The sequence below is a fragment of the Triplophysa rosa genome, linkage group LG25 (genome assembly GCF_024868665.1).
Source record: "Triplophysa rosa linkage group LG25, Trosa_1v2, whole genome shotgun sequence".
NCBI classification, from domain to species: Eukaryota; Metazoa; Chordata; class Actinopteri; order Cypriniformes; family Nemacheilidae; genus Triplophysa; species Triplophysa rosa.
Window position 1 is genome coordinate 5,569,259 of NC_079914.1, and position 27,978 is coordinate 5,597,236.

At 37.7% G+C, this 27,978-nt stretch overlaps 1 protein-coding gene across 6 annotated transcripts; it reads right to left on the bottom strand.

The window, feature by feature from the left end:
* Positions 1-9,624: 9,624 nt before the first annotated feature.
* LOC130549288 (uncharacterized) lies at positions 9,625-23,788 on the bottom strand. 6 transcript variants are annotated; one of them, XM_057326517.1, is made up of 9 exons: positions 22,564-23,788; positions 20,909-21,018; positions 13,756-13,968; positions 12,608-13,672; positions 12,333-12,501; positions 11,424-12,257; positions 11,263-11,302; positions 11,111-11,148; positions 9,625-10,053 (listed from the first exon to the last, which is right to left on the bottom strand). In XM_057326517.1, the coding sequence occupies exons 2-6, from the start codon at positions 20,931-20,933 to the stop codon at positions 12,122-12,124; spliced, it is 1,608 nt and encodes a 535-aa protein (XP_057182500.1). In that variant the 5' UTR covers positions 20,934-21,018; positions 22,564-23,788; the 3' UTR covers positions 9,625-10,053; positions 11,111-11,148; positions 11,263-11,302; positions 11,424-12,121. The 6 variants fall into 6 exon arrangements, with proteins under 6 accessions (XP_057182500.1, XP_057182497.1, XP_057182499.1 ...); XM_057326514.1 differs by having other exon boundaries at positions 20,909-21,692; XM_057326516.1 differs by having other exon boundaries at positions 21,591-23,788.
* Between the last annotated feature and the right edge of the window lie 4,190 nt (positions 23,789-27,978).

The window sequence follows — 27,978 nt, forward strand, 5'->3', positions numbered from 1 at the left end:
TATCAATCAATAACAAGAGTCAGCAAATCGGCAGAACCACAAAATCCTGCGTGATCCCCTTCCACCCACACGTTCTGACGCATTGTTTTAAATGAGGAGTCAAGACGTCTTCTGAGCTCTAAGGTAAACGGATTAAGAGCTGTAATCGGGCCTTAAAAGTTAGGCCCGACAGTGCCCGAGCCCGACAGAATTCGGCCCGAGCCCGACAAGTACATTTCGATTGACAGCTTTTTAAAAGCCCGAACCCGTTTACAGCCCGACATTAGGCTATTCAAATGTGCGCACGCGCACAGCTTTTTGTCAAGAATGAATCATTTATACATGTTTTAACATAATTTATTAATGACTAACGTAGGCTATAGGCCACTTGGATGTTGGAACAAAGAAATAATTAAGTCCTCTGTAACATCGTAACATCTCACATATCCCACTGGCTCATTATTCTCATTATGCACATGGTCAAAACTTTTCCACACCTCAGACTTTGCTTTAGTTACTGGTGCAACCAAAACGTAATCGCCAGAGGCAAGCCTCCGTTTCACCTCCTCAGCCAACCCGTTCTCACTCCCGACTCGTCACATATTTACGCTCAGTCAGCGCCCCACGGCGTCACATTTGAACGCGCAGAGTACCCCTTTGGCGTTGTTTTTCGACGAACAGGGAACTGCGTTGCTGTTTTCTAAATGCAACAGACCGAGATGCGTGCAATTCTTAGCATTTCATAATTATTTATGGTTTTAATATTTTGTAGCACCTAACCCCAACCTCACCCTAAACCTAACCCTAACCACTTCTCAGCCATATAAAACACAACACGCGAATAAAAGTACAGTCACAGGTATTTATTACACAAACTGACCAAAAGCATTACAAAATAAAACAAACAACTTGTTTCGCATACCTTTTTGCACCAAAGCCTCACGATAACATTGCAATGGAGATGCCGTGCGTGTCCGTGAATACATGAACTCGGCTGAGGCTCCCATTCAAAAGATAAACCGGAACAGCTAGATGCAGTCGGTTGCGGGAGCCAATACCGTTTCACGTTCAAAGCCAACGAAATGACGCGATCGGACACGAGACACGGGAAAGCCAATGGCATCGAAGCTGACGTAACTTCCTCTGGCGGCAAATTTTGAACGTCGTTCTTCACTGGATTTGAGATTTACGGCGGACGGTGATCGCTTTCGCATCTGTTCCTCATACAAATCGATCGTTTCGCGTTGATACCCTTGAAATATCTGTATTTTTGAACGACATTGTGACTGCTTGTATTATGTGTTTTATATTACGATAAATAAACTGTTTTAAACATTCAATAAACATTACTTGCTCAAACTGTCTGAATAGTGTCATGTAAATGCAATTATCCTGGCCATTAAACTTAAATTAAACCCCGAAACATCATCATTGCAAATTATATCTAATATACATTTTCATAATGACGGTGAAATTCGCGTGCCCTTCACGTCGAAAAACGACGCCAAAGGGGTACCCTGCGCGTTCAAAAGTGATGCCGAAGGGCGCTGACCGAGTCGGGAGTGAGAATGTGTTGCAACCCTCAGCATCCATTTTTGCATCTTTGTCGCGCTAATCGGAACGCATCACATGACCGCTCATTTACCGCGCAAGCCCGAGCCCGTGTAAAATGATAGAAATTAAGCCCGAACCCGTCGGGTCACGTCGGGTCCGTCGGGTTCTGGCAAAGATCTTCAGCTCTAAGGTAAACGATCGCGTGGATGTGGAAAGTTGAAATATTGAATTAGCTTAATCCTATGCAGTCGATGATCTCGCGGGCTCATTTGATAACGTGCACTTGCCCGCAAGATGCGCTAACATTATTTCTGATTTATAAATGAGCGCTCACGAAAAGTTACCATGATTTTACCAAGTACCATAGGCGCCGATTGCGCTGGTGGATTCTCACACTCAATAACGTGCACTTATATCTGCGAGAGAGCATCGAGTTTTGGTCACAAAAACGTCGTGCCGGTGGCGCCGCTCTCTTTCAGTAAAGGGAATCCGCGTGACAGCGGAGCGGATTGAATGCACTGCAAAATCGAGCTCTCGATAATTGTCAATAAAATAAAACGTCATATGCAAACTTTTGAGATTACTTATTTATTCACGTTTATAATTATTAAAGTAGATTATGGCAGGCTGGCAAAAAATGTAAGTGCATGTGTGCAGCATAGAAAGTTACCAAGAGGTGTTTGTTTGCGCGTGTGCGTGCGGCTGGAATGGGGACTAACTGCCACATGGAAAACATTACTGATGCTCTGTTCAGAAAGGCCAAATCAGCGACCTATGAAACAAAGCAGTCAAGAGCAAGTGCCACTGCAAGTAAATGTGATTGATATACTGTAGGTGCGGTTCTGTTGATTCAGCGCGTGTTTTGCAACATAAATAGTTACTGTACATACACAGCTGAATGTGCTTTGGTTCCCATCCAGCACAGGTTCCACACGTGACCCACGTTGGCTTTATCTATCAAGTCTACTTTGTAGATTAATTTAGGATTCTAATCGGTTAAATATGACTTAATCGTGGCGCTTAACATGACGTCACAGAAGACAAGCTCTGTCACTAATCCTGAAACAGTACACGCAATGGAGTGGCTCAGAGATGACGTATTTTTGTAGGCTAACCCGGAAGTAAGTGCCACACTGGTTCCCTGGACCGAAAGCCTATGCATTTTTTCTTAGACTTTTTTCAATATCGCAAAAAATAATATCTGTGATTAACAAATGTTCACAATGTTTACACGTCAAGATAATATTTACAGATTAACACAATATTTGCTATTTTGAAGCCTAAATACAGTCGCCAGAAGTAAAAAGCTAACACAAGGCTATAAAAAGACTATACACTATGGTCGCTCGATATCAACGTCACCACCACCAAACCCCTGACAACTTTCTCAAACTTTTTTAAAAATGTGTTCTCTGGCAAGTAATTACTCCGTGAATGAATCCCCAACAATGTTTTAGACATTTGTTGCATTATTTGTGAGATTTATATGCGCGATGAGTGACGTCTGAGGCGGTAGTCAAAGGCGGTAGTCGCTTTTAGCAACTTGTTAGCAACCGCCGTTTTTTAAAGACACAATAAAGGTAAAAAAAATCACAAGCGGGTTATAACTGGTGTGTCATAGATTAAAACATGAAAATATGTAGAGTTTTTGTTAGCTGCAGACCTTATTTCAGGCGATTTACCAAGAACCCATTAAAAAAAACCCATAGACTTTGGGGCAATGGAATCGAAAGTCTTAAAATGCGAACTCGCTTCCGGGGTTTGCATACAAAATATGTCATCTCTGCGGTACTCAATAGACAAAAAAAATAAGAGTAGACATTGCGGAATGCAGAATTAAATATATTTAATATTATTTAATAAAAAACATATGTCTGTATCGGCACATCCCAAAGGATCCATTTTATGTTCTTTGTCAGTCCAAAAGTGCCTTTTGAGTGATGGTTTGTCGGAGGTCACTATTACTAATTGGGCCTATTTGGAACTATTGGTAGGAATAAACAAAAAAAAGCTTTCTCAAAATTGATGACAAGTATTTTTTAAATTCACTAAATGCATGAGGGTCGAAGCTTAAATGGGGTTTAAAAACATTTAAAAAAAATAATACAACTTTAAATTTAGTAATTTTCTGTTCAGTACAAAGTGTCCTGTCTAAGCTTAATTTAATTTTAATGTCTACAATGTTACAAAAAATGTTGTCAGACATATTTACAACAACAATCATTTGAAGACAAATTAAACAAGGATCCCAATGTAGCCCCCAAATACATTAATTGTAATTTTACATCTTTTTAGTTTTTCAATATCGTTTAAATAACTCTGTTTTACCAATTTGTCAACAAGGAGTTTTTGTAAGGAAGTAAAATTCCTTTAAAATTGTATATGAACACAGACACTCTCTTACGTATTCTAAGTACTACAGGTCTACGGGGTGCCTTTTGATGATGTCACAGAGAATGTTAAATACTGTAACTGTCAGTTTTATGGTTTTATAATAGTTTCCTGATCCTGTTACACTGAATTACCTCTACCAAACTGCGTATTTGGGGCCATTTTTACTTAAGAAAAACAATAAAACGGAGCCTATGCTTATTTGAACATGCCAATAAATCACATTTATTTATCCTATTTTTATTCAAATATGAAATTGTACTATCAAATTATACTCAATCACAGTTTTACAGTTTGAAACTGTCATGGTTCTGCCCCACTTGTCTTGCTTTTCTTGACCTAGTGGCAGAACCATGAAGAACCTCTTGTTTTATGTGGAGAGAGCAGTTTTATTGGCCCGTATCCGGTCCTTGTTGTGTCGCACTTTGAATTACTTATTGTATTATTAGTTCATGCCCCACACCTGTTCCCCTCTTGATTTGTTCCCTTTATTAAGGTCCCTGTGTTTTCTGTCTGTTGGTTCATTGTACTCTGTCGTGTTTCGTGTGGGTGAGTTCTTGTCCTGTTAAGTGTAGCTTAGTCCTTGTCCTGTTAAGTGTAGCTTAGTCCTTGTCCTGTTAAGTGTAGCTTAGTCCTTGTCCTGTTAAGTGTAGCTTAGTCCTGTGTAATATGTTGTTAATGTTATTTTTAGTCTTGTTTAGTGTAGTTAGTCTTTGTTCTTATTATACCCTTGTTTTCCCCCTCGTGGGTTTTTGTTTTGTGTGTTTTATTATTTATTAAAAAGCCTTGTTTAACCCCTTACCCGCTGTCTGCGTCTGGGTCCTCTCTCCTTGTCTCACCTTACCCGAGAACCGTGACAGAAACTATTCACCAAGTTTTTAAATGTGTATTAAAGTAAGCATTTAAATTAGTGCTGTCAATCGATTAAAAAAATTAATCGGATTAATCACACATTTTTTCTGTGATTAATCAAGATTAATCGCACATAACTATTATATTTTAAAATATACTTTTGCATTTTAATAATTTCACATTTAATCTTCAAATTGATGTAGAAACAACATATTTCTTTAACAGCATCATTTTATGAAAGCTAGCATTTTGATATTAGTACTGTAACTGATGTCTCTATTAAATTGATTATTTTAACATGAATTGTAGCCATTCAACAGTATAATTGAGAGCTCATGTAGGAAACATACAGGAATTGAAGGACACTTTACAGTCTTTATTAATGCTAAATTATAAATTAAATGCAGAAGAATTCTCATTAAAGCTACAAAATCACATTGATTTCTTCTTTTATTTTGTTCTTTGATTAACATTAGTGACAGGAGTCAGAGCAGCACGTTTAAGAGCGCGGCCCCTTTAAGAGCTGTCTCAGTACGCAGATCTGACCGTCACCGCACTCCCATTTTCACAACACTTTGCATTCATTTAAGGTTTTATTTTACACTTTGAAGTCTGTGCTTAAGAAAATGCTAGACAAAACGGGCTTTCTGACATAATCTTGTGTGGTTTTATCCATTCAAGCACGAAAGAGAACTTAACACGGATGCTCTGTCTGACAGAGATTCACCGACGCAGCCTTCAGCCCGTGACTGTTTACACCAGACTGGACCTCGCGTTGCGTTTTGCCGCGTCCCACAGTTTAGAAGCTGTCTATCTCCATTGAACGCGTCAAAGCAACTGTTTCAAATCGCGCTTAAGTGGTTTAAAAGCCTGTACACGAATAAGAGCGTGATTACATAATGTAACGCTAGACAAAGGATGTCAAAACAAACGGATGCTGCGTTAATTGCGATAAATATTTTCTCACGCGTTAATTTGAAAAAATTAATCGCATGCGTTAACGCGTTAACGTTGACAGACCTAGTAAAATATGTTCTTGAACATTAACGTTGACATTTTACGTGGCATTTAATGTTTTCTATGTGTATATACTTCACTTTTGTGAATTTAATGTGTAAAAGAGGGCTCTCATCTTGATCCAGAATGAAGAAAAAGTGGGTGATGAGTTACTTAACTTCTACAGGAATGATACAAACATACACAGATATAGGCCTACGAAGAAACATACAAAGAAATTAATACAACTCAGTACACTGTAAAAAATGATTTGTTGTTTTTTGTTGTTTCAACTTAAAAAAATAAGTTACCTTGTTGCCTTAAAATTTTAAGTTAGTTCAACTTAAAAATATTAGTTCACTTAATGAATTTGTTGCAAACTCGTTGTGTTGACTAATATTTTTAAGTTGAACTAACTTAAAATTTTAAGGCAACAAGGTAACTTATTTTTTTAGGTTGAAACAACAATATTTTTACAATAGATTGTCAAAATTAAGGGTAAAACAATAAGGGACAATTTTTATGAGCTTTTTTCACAGCCATTATTACATATTTAGTAAATATAGCAAAATAAAGCGTTGGTCGATAATCAAAGCATGCCACTATATCTAATCTAGAGTTGAGTGATTACTTGCAAGATGAATATAATGTTGAAAGATCTAAGTCATCATCCAAACTAGTATGGAATAACACAAAACATACTTTATTTATACAGAATGATGTGAATGTTGATATGTTGATGTTTACAAAGTATAATCAGAATGTGTTTTAGTATGTCTAAAAGAGAGTTAAGACTGCACATCGTATTTCAGAAAAAAAAAATTTCAACACTGTTTCTGTCACAACTGTTTTTGTATCTTGGTTTTGGTCTTCAGGGTTCCCTTTTATGGGGACTGTGAACGCAGGCCAGCTAGTGAAAGCTGGCAGTGTGTAACCTCACCCCCGACCACACAGAGCCGCGAATACTGCGGTCTTTAGCCTCCTCGTTAAAGCGCCCGTCTCCTATCCGAACCTTTTCTGGTTCGAGGCCCGTGCTGTGCGAGTGGGACCGGTTACAACTGTAACATGCTGGAGTCGTGTATGACCTCGAGGAGTGCTGTGCTGTGCATGACTATGGAACGAAGTAGCTATCTGTGGGATTAATTAAAATCATGTCACCCCATTCACCAGCAGAGGTCATTGTCACCATATAATTGATCCCATCTCTATGACAGCCTTTTCACTAATTTGCACTCCCTTTATCAGGTTTTCATTCAATACATGCTCGCTTTGCATTTGCATTTATTAGTGAACCAAGTGTGTTCATACTGTATCTCGTGTACCTACTTATAAAAAGACTGAGACTTGCAGTGTGTGTAAATGAAACTATAGATCACACATAAACAGATGTTACAATGTTAAACTCATAGACTGTGAGGTGTAAGGGTTTCAGCACCAACACAACAGACAGCTCTATTACAACTTGGTCCATCGTTATGCATAACGTTAGTGCATAGGCTAATTTTCTGCAAGAATTCACATGTTTATAGTAAATTTGTGGTAACGACGTGGGAAATATGTTAAACTTAAAAGAACACCACTGAAAGTGTATAACAAAAATGTTTTTACAATTTATTTTTCACATTTGCCTTTTCATTTTCAAATTGGCAGTCTTGCCTCGAGATTTTAGTGAAAATGAAATGTCAAATCACCAATTGCATTTTCTTTTTCAATTTGACAGGGACAACGCATTGTCAGTGTAAAAATGAAAATAAAATAATTTCATTTTATTTTTCATTTTGGCACATATTGTGCACGCAGTTGTGTATAATGAAATTGCTAATCTGGTTTTCATTTTCATTTTCATCGTTTAATTAATTTATTTAAATTTGGCAGGATTTGCCTCCCATAGACCAGACAACAACATTTTGCTTTAAAATACAGTGAAATGAGAGTCAGACGTTATTATATCTGATGCCCCCGAGCAGGTTTATTGCTTATAAACATTTCTGTATGTAGCTTTACGCAACTATGTAAATCTCTTAAGTATTAGGTATAACAGTTAAAGGTAAATCAGTGTTTTTCAGTTAAGTAAAAGTTTGTTGTGATCTTTCTTTCAACAGTTTGAAAAACTCGTACGATGCTTCAAGTGCTTTTGCTGATGCACTTGTGGCTTTTTTCATGTTCTCTTGGCATGATGTAAATTCATGAAATTTTCTTCTGAAAAACTCCAGTGAGTTTCCGACCTGATTTGGGTGTTTAGTCCGGAGATGCCGTTGAAGATGAGCTGGCTTCATTGCGCTGTTAGCTAACAGCTCACTGCATAAAAAGCACAGTGCTGAGGGAGGGTTATGTGAAGTAGATGTAAATCCCATCCCTATGTCTTCATCACGAAACTGGTGGTATTTTGAGGCTCTTTTTTTTCTTCTTTTTAGCATGATCGTCTTCTGTTGGAGGAGCTTGTCCTCTTAAGAAGGCACCTGTCCATTTTATCGCGACCTCTCCTAACTTACATTATTTCGCGCCCAGACACTGCTCCTGATTCCGGCTCAATAAATAACTAATAAATTGAAATGCGTTTTAAATTTATGAATTTATTTTTAATGCATCTTTGTGTAGTCCTAATTTCATATAAAAATACTATTGTATTGATAATTTATTGATTTTCAATATTTTTTCCTAAATGTCAGTTTCTCTCACGTATCCCCTGCAGTACCCCAAAGTACCCCTGGGGGTACGCTTACCCCCATTTGAGAACCACTGCTATACACCATTCGTCCAAACGAGGTTGATAAAGTGCTGGAACGGATTAATAGAGAATAAGAATTATACAGTATTTAAAGTATTTATTTCATTCTGCTGTAGATAGCACATACCTTGTACTACAATAGTCTATTCTTATTTTTGACTTGTACATATTTACATACACACATAGCTTTACTCTCTATATCTTTATTTTATGTTTATTGTATTGTATTTCTTCATTTTTTATACCCATAGGCCCTTATTTAAATCATCTGTGTACTGTATTCTATTGTGTTATGGTCTTTGTGTACTGTTGTTGCTGTTTCTGTGTAGCCTACTGGATGCTCCTGTCACCAAAACAAATTCCTTGTATGTGCAAACATACTTGGCAATAAAGCTCTTTCTGATTCTGATTAAACAAAATTAAATATTAAAGTCTAAAAATGTAATTTTAATAATTTATGTTACATATTATTTTGTTGATGTTATAAACTGAGAGATTTGAAGGGACTGCTGTGCCTGAAAGAGCTCTGTAACGTTACTACATGTTATGATTTTTTTTGCGTCTGACTGTTGCTGTGTTTGTTTTATGCACACAGCTAACCTTCTGCTTCTGTACGGTGATACATAAAAGACCAAGAAAGGTTGTTGTTTACAGTGTGCAAGTACTCTATAAAGAGTTAAAGGTGATAAAAAATAAATGTTGTTGAATTTAAACTAATTGTATATGCATTAAAGTATCTTTTTTGCACCACAGTCATACGGGATAAAGTAACCCAGTACCTCAGAGATGACGTATTTTTGTAGGCAGTACACTGTAAAAAAAAACATGTGTAATATACGGTAAAATACCGGCAGCTGTGGTTGCCAGAAGTTCACCGTAAAATATAAGGTTACAATGTGGAACACTTTACAGAATGCTTTTTTGCAACCGTAAATTTTACAGTAGCGAATTGCTGCTTGTTTACGGTACACTACTGTTAAATAAAACAGATGTAATGTAAACCTGTTTACAGTAATTTACTTTAAAAATAGCAGTTGCAAGTGTAAATTTCTTTAATAGTAATTACAGTCTATCTCCGTAATAAACAATTCAACCGTATGAAATATTATAGTATTTTATTGTAAACTTCAATTTTACAGAAAATTACCGGCAGCTGTGGTTGCCAGAATTTCATCGCAAAAAATACGGTATAACACAAAAGGCATTACAAGTGGTTGCCATAGATTTTACAACAGTCAGTCAGGTTATTGTAAATTACTAAATGAGGTAATAAATGCAGTCAATCAACATACAAATTATCATTAACAGATTTAAAAAAAACGTTTTTGCATACTGACACTGTGTTAAAACAGTTTGAGCTGATTCAGTAACTTGCAGTGTACTCACAATGTTGATCTTGGAAATAAAATGTGTCCATATATAAAAGTAAACCAGGGCCACTTGCTCTGTTTGAACAATAATAATAAGTCCACACTTGACTGAAGACATGGCACTAAATCAGTTCGAGAAACTGGAAATGTAGTACTGCATGGACTGCCATTTTCTTCATCTTTCTGCAGAAAAGAGACACAAAGACAAGTTAGTCCATGAGCATTACAGTATACAGTAAGCTCACAGTATTTTTTTACTACACATAAGCAAGCAACACTCTGGAATTTCACAGGCCACTTTGATAATTAATAGATCAGGGCCTGTGTCACCTATGCCACAGGCCGGTCCCACCATACACAATAGCATTTACACTAGTGTAGAGATCTACTTCAACATACTTATGCTGCAAGTCCACAGGGGTAAAAGAAATGATAATGAGAACTAATCATTTTCTAGCTTTTGCCCTGACACTCAATTCATCTTTAAGACTTATACAGGTGGCCTGTGTACCTGAGAAAGATGGATTAAGAGGTTCGAATTAGGGTGTGCGATATCATGATTTCTGAACGTGGACGATTAAAATGTCTCCACAATCTGCTTAATACCATCATGCAGTGCTTTCTGCAAGTTGTAGTTTTGGCGCTTCTGTCTTAACACATTGTACAAAGCGACATACATTCACATCACATGTTAATACAATGTTAGAGTTCATGTCACAATCATGTGACACTGGCATTCATTGTAAACCAGTAAAGTTAATTATTTGTGCATGTTCTGAAGCTTTGGTGGTTAAACTTTATCATTCATGTGCTGGGAATAATTCACCCCAAAATGAAAATTCTGTCATCATTTAGTCACTCTCATGTTGTTACAAACCTATTTTAATTTCTTGTGTTGAACACAAAAGATGTATGAGTAATATTAATCTGTAAAAGTCCAAGACAGCTTTACTAATATGATGTTAAAAGTTCAGATGTTGATCATATGGTTTTATGTTAGCATAAAAATTAAGCGTAAGCATAAGGACAAAATTGGGACATCCACTGTTATACAAGGAAAGATTGTAAACACATTGTGGTTGTAATGAATTACTCTGAAAATTGTAGTTCTGCAATTTTGTTATATCAATGAAAAAAAAGAGTTAGAATAGTTGAACAATCAAGTGGTAGCATGAATGATCTGATAATTATTGATGCAGGGCAGTTTCAGTTCAAAAGCATATAAATTAAATGTACTTACTAAAGCTCAGAGACTTGCCAATCCCGTGAATTTTCCAGCTGTGCCAAGTTAAGGAAAGGGATAATTTATTAGTATTTTCAATACAACTTTTTGGTTAAAAGTTAAGGAATTAATGTATTAATTAACGTATCTAATCTAAATAATAGACTCACAAGAAAAAGAGATTGATGAGGTCCCTGTCGCATACAGCCTCTTGTAACATAAGGAGATAAAATAAAATACATTTGTTCCTGAATAAGACCAAATTCAACAAAAAGTTCAACAAAGCATATACGGCAAAAATATGTCTTTAAAAGTAATTAAAAAATCTCACCACTCTTTGATGTCACAAAGGTCCAGAAGTTGTTTCTTCCAAGTCATCAGCCACTCACAAGTTTAAATGCAATGTCTGAAATGTGGCAAGTAAAAGCAAATGTAAATGCATTTTAATTTAACAGAAATTATTTGAAATTGTTAAATTTACTTACTTTTAAGTAGAGTACCAGCCGTTAACCTAATCTGAAGGGTCACAAAAATCATTGAAAAAAAAGGTGTCCAGAAATGATTTGCAATGGTTTTATTTACCTCTGCATGTAGACAAGCAAACATTCTGAACTCTCTGCTAGTCTCAGACTATTTTGAGAGAAAAAAATCAAAACTCAGCATATAACACTATGCAGGGAGTTTCATACAATTGTTGTGTAACATCTTTAGAATCTTTAGTAAAGACTAGAACTGCAGTAATCTGAACAAATGCAGCCTTTAACAAAACTGTCCCAAAAAATCTGTTACATTTTTCTTAAGTTATCATTAGACATTGGTAACTTTTACCAAGATGGTGGAATAAGCCAGTTTACCAATTTAACTGAACCAAAACCAATGCTTATTAAAACATTAACAAAAAAAAAACTTAAAGAATACTTTTTCTGTTAGTGGTTAACAGTTAAAGTAAAGTGGGTACTGTTCCATACAGGTGGTGCTGTTTAAGTGTTATCTTAACACTTCAACTGGATGTTAACTGAACGTCCATATTTAACATGTCTCTCTCCACTCATGATCAGAGAGATCCGCGATGAGGCTGAGGACTCTTGGATTCACTGATAGTTGCTTCTTGTTCTTCTTAGTTTCCACTTTTGTGCCCTTCTCAGGATTGATGTTGAAGAAACACCTTTTTTAAACACAAGAATTCAGAATTAACCACTAGATTACTTGATTTGTTCTAAACAAGAAAAAAAATCTTTACCTCTGAATGAACTCAAGTGTGGAGCCAAGACCCACAGGATAGTGGATATTGAGGCAGTAATAGCTTGCAAACATCATGCAGACTGCAGCGATGAAGTTGGAGATGTCGTCATTCACAATTTTTTGGTCTACACTCAGCATGAATAGCTTTGCAGCATAGCATGATGTTCCTGCAGAAAGATACACTTAGAAAATAACTGCATATCAGCCAGTACATACACATGTAATATTTCCTTACATGAGCTCAGGCTGCTTCAGCAAAACAGATCAACTTACCACAAACAATGATACATGGTGTCACAGGCAAGCTTTCCACTTGTACTTCTTTTGTCATACAAGTTTCTTCAACATAGTAGAACAAGTCCTCCTCTTTTTCATTAAAGTAGGAGAGCAGGAGGAGCACCAGATCCTTCACATCTTCTGAGCAGCCCTCTAACTGTCCTCTCTGAATTTTCAGCTTTGTTACAGCTTGCAAAACTTGTTTGCTCCTGTCTGCACCAATGCCTCTCATGAAGTCCAGAACCCGTTTTCCTTTTTTCTCGACATTTCTGAAGAATGTCTCTTTTAGTGATACACCAGTAAGGTCATGAAAGTGAACTATCATGCCAATCTCCTTAAACAAAAAAGGCCACTCCTCGATGAGCGACTGCAGATCTGCTCCACTGTTTATTGCTTTACGCTGGGAGAAGAAGGTGCACTTCATAAGAGGTTTTACCTCCTCTGGACTGAAAGTTGTCTTTTCACTGAGCACCTTCATTTGGTCTTTTTTCTCTTGTTGGCTTTCCAGTGTCTCGCTCACTGGCATAAATTTCATATCCCACATTATGCAGCCATATGTGTCCTGAACAGCTGCCCTTTGTTCAGCTGGGATTTCATCAGTATCACATTCATCTGACCCCCGTTTGCGCTTCTGTATCCTTGGTACTGAGGACCGCTTTACATTTTCAATTCGTGCTTGCAGCTGCTTGACCAGTGAGTGATATCCTGCTCCTACCACATCACTTTCTATGACATCTTGCAGTGAGCATGGATACTTTGCAACCATTTTCTTGGCAACTTCTGTGGAGGCTTGTTTACTGGGAGAAGCACAGGCAAGCATCATTTCTGAAACTACAATACGGATCATTTCTCTACGTAACTTTGGGCTTGGCCTTTTCCCTCTCTCCAAACACTGCATCGATGCTTCAGGAAGCTTCTTCCATGGAATCTGGAAGCTGTCAACCCAATCTATAGTAGCAATCAGGCGGCTGGGTGAGGGTGAGGGAGAGAGTGAGACTGAGGAGCACGCTGAGGATGGTGGAGAGGTTAATGTTGACTGGCTATGGATTTCTGTAGTCTGTGCTGTAAAATAAATTTAAATTCAAAGGTACAGAATGACAATTTAATTTATTTTACTTAAAAGTAACTAAGCATAATGTACTTACTGGTTTGCTTCCAGGCACCAACCAATTTTCTAGCTTGAATTGGTCTCAGTATTGTGAGCAGATCAGCTTCCTGAATGTACTTAAAATCTTCAATGGATTCCACACCTAAAGATTGTAGTGTCTCCAATACAATATGTACAACTGAGGTTGGGAGATCTGGTAACACATTGGTAATGGCACTGCGTACGTTGCTTGGCTCTACATCCTCCATTTCTGAGTAAGTAAAAAACTGTTACAATCAAATTGTTGTGTAAAAGAGATAATGACAATTCTGTCATAAATTACTAACCCACAAGTCATTCGACAGCCCTGGGACCTCTGTTCATCTTCACAACACAAAGCTTTCTGACACCCCCATAGACAGCTACATAACTGACTTTTAAAGCACAGAAAGGGAGTAAAGACATAGTCCATGTCACTCCAGTGCTTCAACTGTAACTGTATAAAGCAACAAGGATACTTTTTGTGCGTAAACCCAAAAAAATAACAACTTTATTTAACAATTTCCTGACTTCCGCATCAGTCTCAACTCGCGTCCTGGAAGACCACATGACGCATGTGTCTGGTGCTGACATATAACAGCGGCTTCAGCATCTGTAAAATACGCATGCGTTGTGAATGCTGACTCCTCTGTCAGCTCCACAGTGCATGCGCCGTGAATGCAGCTTTAGCGCCTGCTTGACACGCATGCGTTGTAAACACTTTAGAGACTGAAATAGTTGAATAAAGGCATTATTTTTGTTTGTTTACGCACAAAAAATACCCTTGTCGCTTAAATCAGTTACAGCTGAAGCACAGGAGTGACATGGACTATATCAACGATAATTAAAAGTCAGTTACGTTGCTGTCTATGGGGGAGTCAGAAATCTCACAGACCGCATCAAAACTTTTTTTATTTGTGTTCTGAAGATGAACTGAGGTCCTAGGGTTGTCGAACAACTTGTGGGTGAGTAATTCATGACCGAATTGCCATTTTTGGGCAGAGTTTCACTTTAAGCAAACATTAGACATTAGTAACTTTTACGAAAATGTGTAATAAGTCAGTTTACCAATTTAAATGAACCAAAACCAATGCTTATTAAAACATTACCATTACCCAAAACCTCAAAGAATACTTTTTCTGTTAATGGTAAACAGATAAGGTAAAGTAAAGTGGTTACTGTTTACTTAACTAACAGTATTTACAGTACTACATATTCATTAGTGTGACAACACACTGTGTTTTAATGAAACCATTTGGTAACCATCCTTCATGTAAGCAGCCAATGGATAGAAATCAATTAAGTCACTGATGTTCAGACATTGCATCTCTTCATTGTCTTTCCTCACAGAGTACACGTGGTATTGAGGAAGGAATTCTGCTTTGTACATTGACACCAGAAGATAAACAGTGTCATTTTTTATCAACACAAGCACAAGTTCACAAAACTCCACAGAGTCAGTATTCCCTGTGACAAGAAACTGTCCTTTCTTGTATGATGTTCCTTTATACAGCATTTCTACTGTGACCTTTGTGTTGGTCTCAGTGAAGCCATATTGTCTGACTACATCTTGAATGGCTTGACTGTACAGTGCTGGGTAAAACGGACAACCACATTTAACTTGCAACACAGACTGTCCCATTGAGCCTGCTGAAAGATAAGCCTGCAACATCTGATGTCTGTCAGACAGAGTAAGACAGAGGTTTTTGAAATTTCTCAAATTCCTTGCACATCTCTTGAAATAACTATGCTTACTCTCAAAGCGCATAGTCCACAATCTGATCAAGGGGCCAAATTTCTGGATCAGTGCTGGGTAATGACGTAAATAATGGTGCTTTGGTTTCAGGTTAGTTTCTGGGAATAATGCTTTTCTTGACTCTAAATACTCTTGAATAAGAACATCAAGATATGCAATCTGAGGGACAGATATTTTCTGAGCACATATCAAGTCCACAATGTCTTTCAGCTGCAGAGTCAGTTGCCACACATCATCTGCTGCATCTTTCACTTGGTCACCAATTATGAGCGGCAGCAGTCTTAAAAAATTCCAGTTCTGTATTGCATTTCCTGTGACCTTAGCTGCTTGAGGATTAACCTCACATGGCTTAGCAGAAGCATCAGTGGCACAGTATTTGAATTGTTTAATGCGCCTGTTCAAAGTGGAGTATGTGAACCATGCTTTTTTTTTAATGAAATACTTCAGATACAGTGCAAGATCATAAGACAAAACACCCTCAAAGATGTCGTGTCCTACACAAGGTGGCAAACCTGGCTGACATACATTAAAGTATTTCAAAGTATTGAATACTGACTTGAATTTAACTCCTTCCACGCCTTGTGTTTCTTCAGTCTGGATGCGGTCAACAGCTAAATTGTAGTTCTCAATGGTGCGGGCTGTTCCACAAACATTAGGATCATCGCCCTGAAATTCAGATCGGGTTATTAGACAATATCTACAGAAATATTCTGCACGACTGAAATTTTCAGAGAAGCCACCGATACAATGCGAACCCAGATTATCTCCAGCAATGCAATACAACGTTCCTTTTACAACGGTTTCATCTGATACTGCAATCCCATTCTCCTCCAATTCCTTCAAATCGGCTAGTAAATCAGAGAACACCTTAGCATTCCCAAATAGTTTGAAATCTTTCTCTCTGCACAATAAAACAAGTGACATGTGGTTTGTGTCAGACCGTACATGAAGTGGCAAATTAGCAACAGATATGTAAACAGCTAATACTTTATGTCTCGTCTTTGCGGAGCCTAAAGGGTTAACGACTTCAAAGGCATCCTGGTACAGTACTAGCCTCAGACTTGATGGATTTTGAACAAAAAAGTCATTAGATTTGAACATCTGACCATCAGTAACATCAGTTAAAACATCTGAGCGAGGCTCAGCAGAGTGCTCATCTGACACTCAATTCTGCCACATACCAGATTTTAAAAAGCATTCTAAAGTCTCTTTGACAGGCACATAATAGGCACACCTATCTATTCTGTTCTCATCCCTTCCTAAAAAAAAAAACTTTCTTAGGCTCCACATAGTTGAACATGTTTTTGAAACACGGAGTTCTTGAGTGTGCAGTCCTCACTGGCCCTGTATGACAATCAGAGAACAGATCAGATTCCCTGACAGACTGACAAATATTGGCGATGTCATCATCTGATAAGGATGTTTCATTCTTTAGCAGTGCAGTAAGTTTACTTAATGAATATGTCTGACCCAACTTGTGTATATTTTGAATCTCATCAACAATGTGCTGTGTGGTTGAAGCAGGTAGTAAGAACTGTCCCTGCAGTTTTAAGTAAAATAAACAAACATTCCTAAGAAAAAGATCACTGAAATCATCTGATGTGTCCATATTTTCTTCATCTGTGCCTGCCTCAACAAATTCAGGGCAAGAGTCATGTAATTCAGCTGGAACAGATTGTGATGATGACTGATAAGCCGACAAGTCTCTATACAAGTCACTGATTCTGCTTTCTGTCAAATCTCTGTGTTTCCGTGACATGTGGGAGGAAAATGAAGATTTGACCTTAAAAACATCTGTGCATCCTCTCACTGGACAACTCACAGCACGTCCTTCCACAATATGCTCTTTCAAGTGAGCTATTAGACTATTAGCATCTTGACACTGTCGTTCACATAACGCCACCGCACATTTAACAGCGACAACAGCTGTACCGACAGTAACGTTAACAGGTGCATTTACATTATGTTTGCGGTAGAAATGAGCCTTAAACGATGCATATGTAACGAAAGTCTGTTTGCAATCGACCGCAAAGCACTTAAATAAACAACGTGGTTCATTTCGATGAAGTTTACAATGAAGTACATACCCCCTCAATGACTTGACCGACTTGCCACAGAAATTGCAACTAAACATAGCCAAAACTGGTTAAATAACAACAACGAAAGGAAAATAAATCTTTAACTTTTTAGTTTGTAACAGTATTGTTTGGCTTACCTCGAAAAGAAATGTTGAACTCCCAGAAATCAAAAGGATGGACGAGGATGGTGTATGTACTCCAAAAGCAGCTGCTTGGCGCGCTAAAATGGCGCTGACTGAAATATAAAACGACATCGACCGTTAACGTTATTAATGAATTGTCGTGCTCTCTTAAGCATTTTTAAAAGTAAGCCAAGAAATGGATTAAAAGAAGATTAAAAGACGTCAAAAGTACACTTCGCATTAGCAGTGTATGAGTTTTCAAGCACATTTTTCATTAGCGAGTTACCACGTAACCTTAATTTAAGTCATTTGAAAACGCAAGCTTAAATGCAAGTTGACAAGGCATCAGAATTACACTTTGCGTTAGCAGTGCACGATAATCTATTACCTTAGTTTTGCAACTTGCAAGTTACCCCGTGAAAAAGTAGCCAAAGGAGTACTCACCACTTGCTGCATGCAGGTCGCGCTGCGCAATTAACAGGCCTAATCTTAGAAGTGGGGAGACGATCTTCTTCCTCTTGTGTGTTTCTTCTTCGGCGGTTCGGTCTTTACGTTTGTTCACGCTTTTTATTATTATTTCAAATGCCATTTCGCAAGCACCACTAATAAAAACACAGTTTCATAATTGTTTTAAAATGGTCAAGTTTTTTTCTTATGTTTGAACAGTTTTGCTTTGTTCATCCTATTCATATAGTCTAGTTGTGGTAATTAAGAAATAATGTGGAAAATCTTTTTTTAGAATAGCTATGATAAAATTATTTCTTGACTTTCTTCAAGACATTCGTTTTGTTTTCATTGCAATTAGCATTAACTATCAGATTAGATCCATAAAAGGACAATACATACATAATATTTAAAGTTTTAACTAAAATTGACAAAAAGATAAACATGTTTAACATCTTGTTACTGTAGGATTTAAGGTATGTGTTTGTTGGATTTTAAACAGTTTTATATAGTAAATTCTACAGTACACATTAAGAAAATGTGATAATTTACACAGAATAATACCATTGTTTTTAAGGTAATTCCTTGTTTGTAAAGGCACAGTATTTTCCCATTAATTTCACCCAAAATTAAAAATTTTACTGTAAGAATCTGTGTTTTCTACATATTAAGAGAGTAAAAATAAAATGTATGTACTGTTTCTTAAATTATGGTAATTTAATGCATGCAATACGGTGATATACTATTTAGGTTTAAAAAGTATTTTACCGTTGCTGTTTTAGAGTTTTTTACTGTAGTTTTCACAGACTTTTTTTACAGTGTATTGTCCGCCTCAGCTCAGAGCTGGACTTGGGCCCTAGCAGTTTTTGTCCCACATTGGCCCTCTACCATTTCTGTCGATGCGCATGGTCGGGTCTGTCGACCGGGGGGGATGGAATGCATGGCTAAGTCTGTCGACTGGGGGGGTGGCATGCATACGTGTCGTTTGCATTCGCATTGCGTGCATTCGCATTTATAATACGTCCGTCTGAGCGGCCAAAGTGTCAGTTCCGGCCCCATACATTAGCGGCCCACTGGGAAAACGCCCGGTACGCCAGATGGCCAGTCCGCCCCTGCCTCAGCTTGCCTCCCACAGATGTTGGAATAAAGCTACATTTTAATTAATTTATCTTAAACTTACCAGTCAGGGTGTGAACAGATGCTGCAAGTGAAATGGCATGTGCTCTCTCTCCTTCTCAGCAGGGGACAAAAGAGGAAGAGGAGAAAGCAAGGACAGACACATAGATGCATTGTACAGATAAAGAGGAGAAGTGAAGCGATGAAGGCTGGGTTTTGATGAGTCGGCGCAGCGAACGCTGTAAAGCCGTGTGTCCGGGGGACATTTGAATTCAGCCTGTGTGTCTCCTGCTTCACTAGGAGCTCTAGCACGTGGCTTAGCAGCGGGGAGCGAGAAAAACAACGAGCAGCCTCAATCTCCCTCACCAGGAGCCACAGAAAGGACACAGCTGTATAACTCAGGTGATCAGAAACAAGAGAGAGCGAGAGAAGAACTGAACCCACAAGGGAGGGAGGAGTCGTGGAGTTAGAGCAGCAGCCGAGAGAAGAAGGACCACTGTGGGCTCGCCAGCCTCTGCCTTTGTGGACTGGAGACAAGGCTGCCCAGATGCGGTTCGCTTCTGGACTCTGATTGGCTGGAATAGGCGGGGAGAGGCTGACGCAGAGAAAGTCAGGCAGGGAAATGACATTTACACCGTGTATCAATTTTAAACTCCGAGCCTGTGTGTGTCTTTGAGAGGGGTGCGGTGGGAGGGGTCGAGGGTGGGGGGGATGTAGTCTGGGGAGAGTGCGGGCTGCTGTAAATAAATAAAGGCGAGAAACTCAAATCAGGAGCGCTACAGAGAGAGCAACAAACGCACACACCTGGAGCCTGTAAAGCGTGTGCCTGTTTTTTTGTATGATGTTCCTTTATACAGCATTTCTACTGTGACCTTTGTGTTGGTCTCAGTGAAGCCATATTGTCTGACTACATCTTGAATGGCTTGACTGTACAGTGCTGGGTAAAACGGACAACCACATTTAACTTGCAACACAGACTGTCCCATTGAGCCTGCTGAAAGATAAGCCTGCAACATCTGATGTCTGTCAGACAGAGTAAGACAGAGGTTTTTGAAATTTCTCAAATTCCTTGCACATCTCTTGAAATAACTATGCTTACTCTCAAAGCGCATAGTCCACAATCTGATCAAGGGGCCAAATTTCTGGATCAGTGCTGGGTAATGACGTAAATAATGGTGCTTTGGTTTCAGGTTAGTTTCTGGGAATAATGCTTTTCTTGACTCTAAATACTCTTGAATAAGAACATCAAGATATGCAATCTGAGGGACAGATATTTTCTGAGCACATATCAAGTCCACAATGTCTTTCAGCTGCAGAGTCAGTTGCCACACATCATCTGCTGCATCTTTCACTTGGTCACCAATTATGAGCGGCAGCAGTCTTAAAAAATTCCAGTTCTGTATTGCATTTCCTGTGACCTTAGCTGCTTGAGGATTAACCTCACATGGCTTAGCAGAAGCATCAGTGGCACAGTATTTGAATTGTTTAATGCGCCTGTTCAAAGTGGAGTATGTGAACCATGCTTTTTTTTTAATGAAATACTTCAGATACAGTGCAAGATCATAAGACAAAACACCCTCAAAGATGTCGTGTCCTACACAAGGTGGCAAACCTGGCTGACATACATTAAAGTATTTCAAAGTATTGAATACTGACTTGAATTTAACTCCTTCCACGCCATGTGTTTCTTCAGTCTGGATGCGGTCAACAGCTAAATTGTAGTTCTCAATGGTGCGGGCTGATCCACAAACATTAGGATCATCGCCCTGAAATTCAGATCGGGTTATTAGACAATATCTACAGAAATATTCTGCACGACTGAAATTTTCAGAGAAGCCACCGATACAATGCGAACCCAGATTATCTCCAGCAATGCAATACAACGTTCCTTTTACAACGGTTTCATCTGATACTGCAATCCCATTCTCCTCCAATTCCTTCAAATCGGCTAGTAAATCAGAGAACACCTTAGCATGCCCAAATAGTTTGAAATCTTTCTCTCTGCACAATAAAACAAGTGACATGTGGTTTGTGTCAGACCGTACATGAAGTGGCAAATTAGCAACAGATAAGTAAACAGCTAATACTTTATGTCTCGTCTTTGCGGAGCCTAAAGGGTTAACGACTTCAAAGGCATCCTGGTACAGTACTAGCCTCAGACTTGATGGATTTTGAACAAAAAAGTCATTAGATTTGAACATCTGACCATCAGTAACATCAGTTAAAACATCTGAGCGAGGCTCAGCAGAGTGCTCCTCTGACACACAATTCTGCCACATACCAGATTTTAAAAAGCATTCTAAAGTCTCTTTGACAGGCACATAATAGGCACACCTACCTATTCTGTTCTCATCCCTTCCTAAAAAAACTTTCTTAGGCTCCACATAGTTGAACATTTTTTTGAAACACTGAGTTCTTGAGTGTGCAGTCCTCATTGGCCCTGTATGACAATCAGAGAACAGATCAGATTCCCTGACAGACTGACAAATATTGGCGATGTCATCATCTGATAAGGATGTTTCATTCTTTAGCAGTGCAGTAAGTTTACTTAATGAATATGTCTGACCCAACTCGTGTATATTTTGAATCTCATCAACAATGTGCTGTGTGGTTGAAGCAGGTAGTAAGAACTGTCCCTGCAGTTTTAAGTAAAATAAACAAACATTCCTAAGAAAAAGATCACTGAAATCATCTGATGTGTCCATATACCCTTCATCTGTGCCTGCCTCAACAAATTCAGGGCAAGAGTCATGTAATTCAGCTGGAACAGATTGTGATGATGACTGATAAGCCGACAAGTCTCTATACAAGTCACTGATTCTGCTTTCTGTCAAATCTCTGTGTTTCCGTGACATGTGGGAGGAAAATGAAGATTTGACCTTAAAAACATCTGTGCATCCTCTCACTGGACAACTCACAGCACGTCCTTCCACAATATGCTCTTTCAAGTGAGCTATTAGACTATTAGCATCTTGACACTGTCGTTCACATAACGCCACCGCACATTTAACAGCGACAACAGCTGTACCGACAGTAACGTTAACAGGTGCATTTACATTATGTTTGCGGTAGAAATGAGCCTTAAACGATGCATATGTAACGAAAGTCTGTTTGCAATCGACCGCAAAGCACTTAAATAAACAACGTGGTTCATTTCGATGAAGTTTACAATGAAGTACATACCCCCTCAATGACTTGACCGACTTGCCACAGAAATTGCAACTAAACATAGCCAAAACTGGTTAAATAACAACAACGAAAGGAAAATAAATCTTTAACTTTTTAGTTTGTAACAGTATTGTTTGGCTTACCTCGAAAAGAAATGTTGAACTCCCAGAAATCAAAAGGATGGACGAGGATGGTGTATGTACTCCAAAAGCAGCTGCTTGGCGCGCTAAAATGGCGCTGACTGAAATATAAAACGACATCGACCGTTAACGTTATTAATGAATTGTCGTGCTCTCTTAAGCATTTTTAAAAGTAAGCCAAGAAATGGATTAAAAGAAGATTAAAAGACGTCAAAAGTACACTTCGCATTAGCAGTGTATGAGTTTTCAAGCACATTTTTCATTAGCGAGTTACCACGTAACCTTAATTTAAGTCATTTGAAAACGCAAGCTTAAATGCAAGTTGACAAGGCATCAGAATTACACTTTGCGTTAGCAGTGCACGATAATCTATTACCTTAGTTTTGCAACTTGCAAGTTACCCCGTGAAAAAGTAGCCAAAGGAGTACTCACCACTTGCTGCATGCAGGTCGCGCTGCGCAATTAACAGGCCTAATCTTAGAAGTGGGGAGACGATCTTCTTCCTCTTGTGTGTTTCTTCTTCGGCGGTTCGGTCTTTACGTTTGTTCACGCTTTTTATTATTATTTCAAATGCCATTTCGCAAGCACCACTAATAAAAACACAGTTTCATAATTGTTTTAAAATGGTCAAGTTTTTTTCTTATGTTTGAACAGTTTTGCTTTGTTCATCCTATTCATATAGTCTAGTTGTGGTAATTAAGAAATAATGTGGAAAATCTTTTTTTAGAATAGCTATGATAAAATTATTTCTTGACTTTCTTCAAGACATTCGTTTTGTTTTCATTGCAATTAGCATTAACTATCAGATTAGATCCATAAAAGGACAATACATACATAATATTTAAAGTTTTAACTAAAATTGACAAAAAGATAAACATGTTTAACATCTTGTTACTGTAGGATTTAAGGTATGTGTTTGTTGGATTTTAAACAGTTTTATATAGTAAATTCTACAGTACACATTAAGAAAATGTGATAATTTACACAGAATAATACCATTGTTTTTAAGGTAATTCCTTGTTTGTAAAGGCACAGTATTTTCCCATTAATTTCACCCAAAATTAAAAATTTTACTGTAAGAATCTGTGTTTTCTACATATTAAGAGAGTAAAAATAAAATGTATGTACTGTTTCTTAAATTATGGTAATTTAATGCATGCAATACGGTGATATACTATTTAGGTTTAAAAAGTATTTTACCGTTGCTGTTTTAGAGTTTTTTACTGTAGTTTTCACAGACTTTTTTTACAGTGTGCTTAAAACTGTCACGCCCGTAATGAATTATTATGGTTGTTCAGAGCAAATAAGTGAGATGAATTGTTGTTTAAAATCATCAACATACATATTTGGCTTTGTATATTAAGTTTCAAGTTATTTGTATTTGTAATTATTATATGACATAAACTTAAACTTTAAAACGTTATGGACGTGACACAGCAGTGAGGCGTTGTGACATCCTAATTATAGCCATTATAAATTCACAAGGCAGTAATAGTAAGACAGAGTGAGTGTATTAATTTTTCAGACATACCTTCATCTTTCTGCAAAATGCCTTTTTTAAACATAAAGTACAAAAAGGGGAGCCTTTGATCCCTCTTCAGAAAGCATGAAAAATGGTTGGTGGAAAATGTAATTTTGGCATTGTTATACCTGATGTGGGTGGGAAATCAAGGCAATTTTCTTAAAATGTTTATTGAAGTACATTAATACAATATAAAGCAGGCCTAAATGGACAAATTAAAAATGATTTTGTTCTTTTAGTAGAAACTTTATTTTTTCATGGTAAGGTTGACATTTTCATGGAATTGCTCATACAAAGTGATTTAGAGACTTTGAGCTCCAAGGCCACAAATTCAAACTGTTTAACTAACAATATTGATAGCAGTACATTAACTTGTTACTGGTTTTTAATGTAGATTGCTACACCCCCACCTCTATTTGGGCGGTCAGTCCTAATAACACCACTTATATTGATTTCTTTATCTGAAACCGATTTACTTAACCAGGTTTCAGACAAGACAATTACAACAGTATCTGATTTTCTTAATAAGAATCTTAGAGTGAGCCCAGATATGCAACATGTCCATTTTAGGAACAAGACTGCGTACATTCAAATGAAAGAAACCAAGACCAGACCTTTCTTTAAAATCTGCCGGTGTATGAAAGTCTATAGGGGTGTACTCCTCCTAGAGCTTTCAAACTACATCCACCAAACTTTCCACAAACCTTCAGTCTGGTCTGACTTGAGTTGCTATATCTTTTCTAACTGATCCGGGTTCTGGTTTTCGAAAACCGGACTCTCAAAACCACCAAATTTTGACGGCTCATAACTCAAAGCGAGGATGTCTTATAGGGCTGCAACTAATGATTATTTTAATTGTCGACTAATCTAACAATTATTTTTTCGATTAGTCGACTAACAATTTTTTTATCTAATAACGATTTTTTGGATTAATCCTTTGGCAAACTTTGCAAATAAACAATAAGTTCTAGTATTTTCTTACATTATAAAGCAAATCATACTTTTTACTCCACTACATATTATAAATAAATATTGTCGTTTTAACATTTTAATCCGTGTTTACATTAAAATCACCATCTTTTAATTAAGTAGTTTTAATTTTAAAAGAAAAAAAATGATTTTTTTATGTAATTAAGTACTGTATCAAAGGTANAAAAAAATGTTTTATTGCACTTATGCTTTTTGTTGTCCTTATGTTGTTCCAATTGCTTCCATTGTTTCCCTCATCTGTAGGTCGCTTTGGATAAAAGCGTCTGCTAAATGACTAAATGTAAATGTAAAAACATTAAAAAAATGTGTATATGAAATACTAGAGCATGATATATGCTCTGTATTTTTTTCCTACAAGTAATATCCGACTCTATTTTCAGTCTCATAATATAATTTAGTAAAAGTAAAATACTACTATCTGTCTCTGTTTATTGTACAAAACTATCACTGAATAAAAGACTCTAATGCAGAGTGGCGTTAAAGCGAGCCCGCGCACCCGGAACTCAGAATGATGCGCTTAATGCATTTGCTTCGTTATTTACAGTTATGCGCATCCCGGACGCACAATGATGCGCTTAAAGCACCTACTCCTTCTGAAGTCCCGGGGATCATTTTGCTCCCCAAAGTAAATAATAGTTACAACACAAAGAGAAGAGATGTTACATGTTTACCACATAGTGCTTGCATCAATCCGACAGTATACAGTTAAATCAGAGGTTTAAAAAGAGTTATTTCGTATGAAGACGCAACATATTCAGACCGCTTCCAGTGCTTCTAATAAGCTAAGCTATACTCAGCAAGTAACGTTAATTCACAGTCTCTAGCAAAATACATTTTAAACAAAACCATAGACTGTCATCTTGTCTTTATTAAGAATAATGAAAACATTGGAACATCTTGGAAAGAGTAGCGTCCTGACCGTCACCGTACACACGCATGCTGACTGGAGATTGACAGACAGCACCAGCGGAGGTCAGAGTTTCTTAATTATGCTATATCGGTTTATTCCTCGCATAAAGCTATCGAATGACAAAAATTGCATTGGTGGTTTCATGATAGTGGGTCCTTTTTGAAGCTTAAGAGTAATTTAAGCAGGGTCACAATCTGCAAAGGTTCACATACACTAACTTACACTAGTACAATAGCGTTAATGTAAATCATTAATGTAAAGCGTAGTTTTACATTACAAAAAAGTAAATTACAAAAAAGTAATTTATTATAAAAGTCTACATCTACGTTCCCCTCTCTGTCCGTTTGTGATTGCGTGTCCATGCTGTGATGATCGCATTCCGGGGGTAACGTTAGGGGGAATTCCTCCGTCCATTCACTAACTTACTGCGTCCGAGGCTCTCGATCGCTTTTTGTCGGGTGAATTATACTTTCTCTTGTTCTGCTGATTAATTTACACACGCCCGGGAACAGAAACCACTATTACAGCAGATAAACGTAAATAATACGAAGCGTCAACGCATTTAACGCACGTCGACGTATTTTAGTAGTTGACATAATCGACGACGTCGATGCGTCGTTGCAGCACTAATGTCGTAGAAACTTGCGAGTTACCACGTTTGAAGAAGCTGGCAGGCTCTGTAAGAACTTACCTCACAATCATCTTTACCTGGCCCGCCGGCCAAGTGCGGCCCGTCAATCATCTTTACCTGGCCCACCTTAACATTTCAAATAAGTGGAGAGACTTTAAGAACAGTGTGCTTTAAATGCACATCCTCCTGAGACGCCACATCTTTAAAAGCCCAAAACGCTGCTACATTCAATTCGAAAGTAATTCCCGCGGCTCATAATGATTTACGTGTTATAAAGTGATTTGATCGGTCAGTCCAAGAAACGTAATGTTATTTACAACGTTATAATCAGCAATGCATTGCACAGCCACAGGCAATCGGTTTGCGCACGCGATAGGTCGCGTTCTAAAACGCGTTTTGTGCCCTTGAAAGTAGGCTAACTGTAGGAAGGGTGCACCACATGAACGGTTGTCTCAGATAAGGGGAAAACAATGTTGTTTTTATTACTGCATTCATTATGAATAATGGCTATATTTACGAAAAACAGCTGTTCATCTCCCCCAGAACTCACACTATACAAAGGATCTGCCCTATAAGTGCGTGGGGCACATGAATGCGATCGGAATTCACCCGAAGATGTGATATTAGCGTTCAGTTTCTTGCACGGATCAATTGACTTGCTTTATAAGACGCTAATTTAACGTCACAAGGGGCAGGGATTACTTTTGTGTTGAATGTATTTGCGTTTTTTACTTTTATTGATTTAACTTTAATTAATTCAACCAAATATCTTCAGAAATATCTTATTGAAAAAACAATGTCACCCACATCTTGGATGTACTGGAGAACTGTGGGTGAGTAAATTAGTAGCAATTTTTGGGTAAATTAATGCATTAAGGAATATAAAATACAGTTAAAAAGACAATATCCCTTTTAATTTAATATCATGAAAAGGCACAAATACTGGATTCAATATTTGTGTGCATGTTGTAATATATGGCCTATAAGTAACAGCAACAAAAACAGTATAAAAGGAACAAAACAAAAGAAATAACAGAAATACAAATTAACAGAAGAAATGAGAATATGGTAAAAAAAAACTGGCCGCATCCTATTTATACTTTTGGAGTCTGGCCCTCTAAGAAAAGTAGTTGAAGACCCTTTGCTTAGAGTATCATCAACTAGTAGATGCCAAGCCATGCCCATAGCAACCAAACAGGTTAGCCTAGCAACCGTTTAGCAAAACCGTTTAGCAAAACCTATATCTCTTCATCAGAACATCGTAGAGACACAGGAGTTGGTTCATTTCACTCATAGCTTAGAGCATCATCAATTGGCATATACCAAGCCACGCCCATAACAACCAAACAGGTTAGCCTAGCAACC

What these genes read in the sequence shown, in the direction of transcription:
- LOC130549288 (XM_057326517.1), bottom strand. Translation starts at nt 20,933, where the DNA reads ATGGCGTGGAAGGAGTTAAATTCAA. An exon ending in GTGGAAGGAGTTAAATTCAA is followed by an intron (nt 13,969 to 20,908) that starts GTCAGTATTCAA and finishes TTACTTACTCAG; the next exon opens with AAATGGAGGATGTAGAGCCA. An exon ending in ACCATGTATCATTGTTTGTG is followed by an intron (nt 12,502 to 12,607) that starts GTAAGTTGATCT and finishes ATCTTTCTGCAG; the next exon opens with GAACATCATGCTATGCTGCA.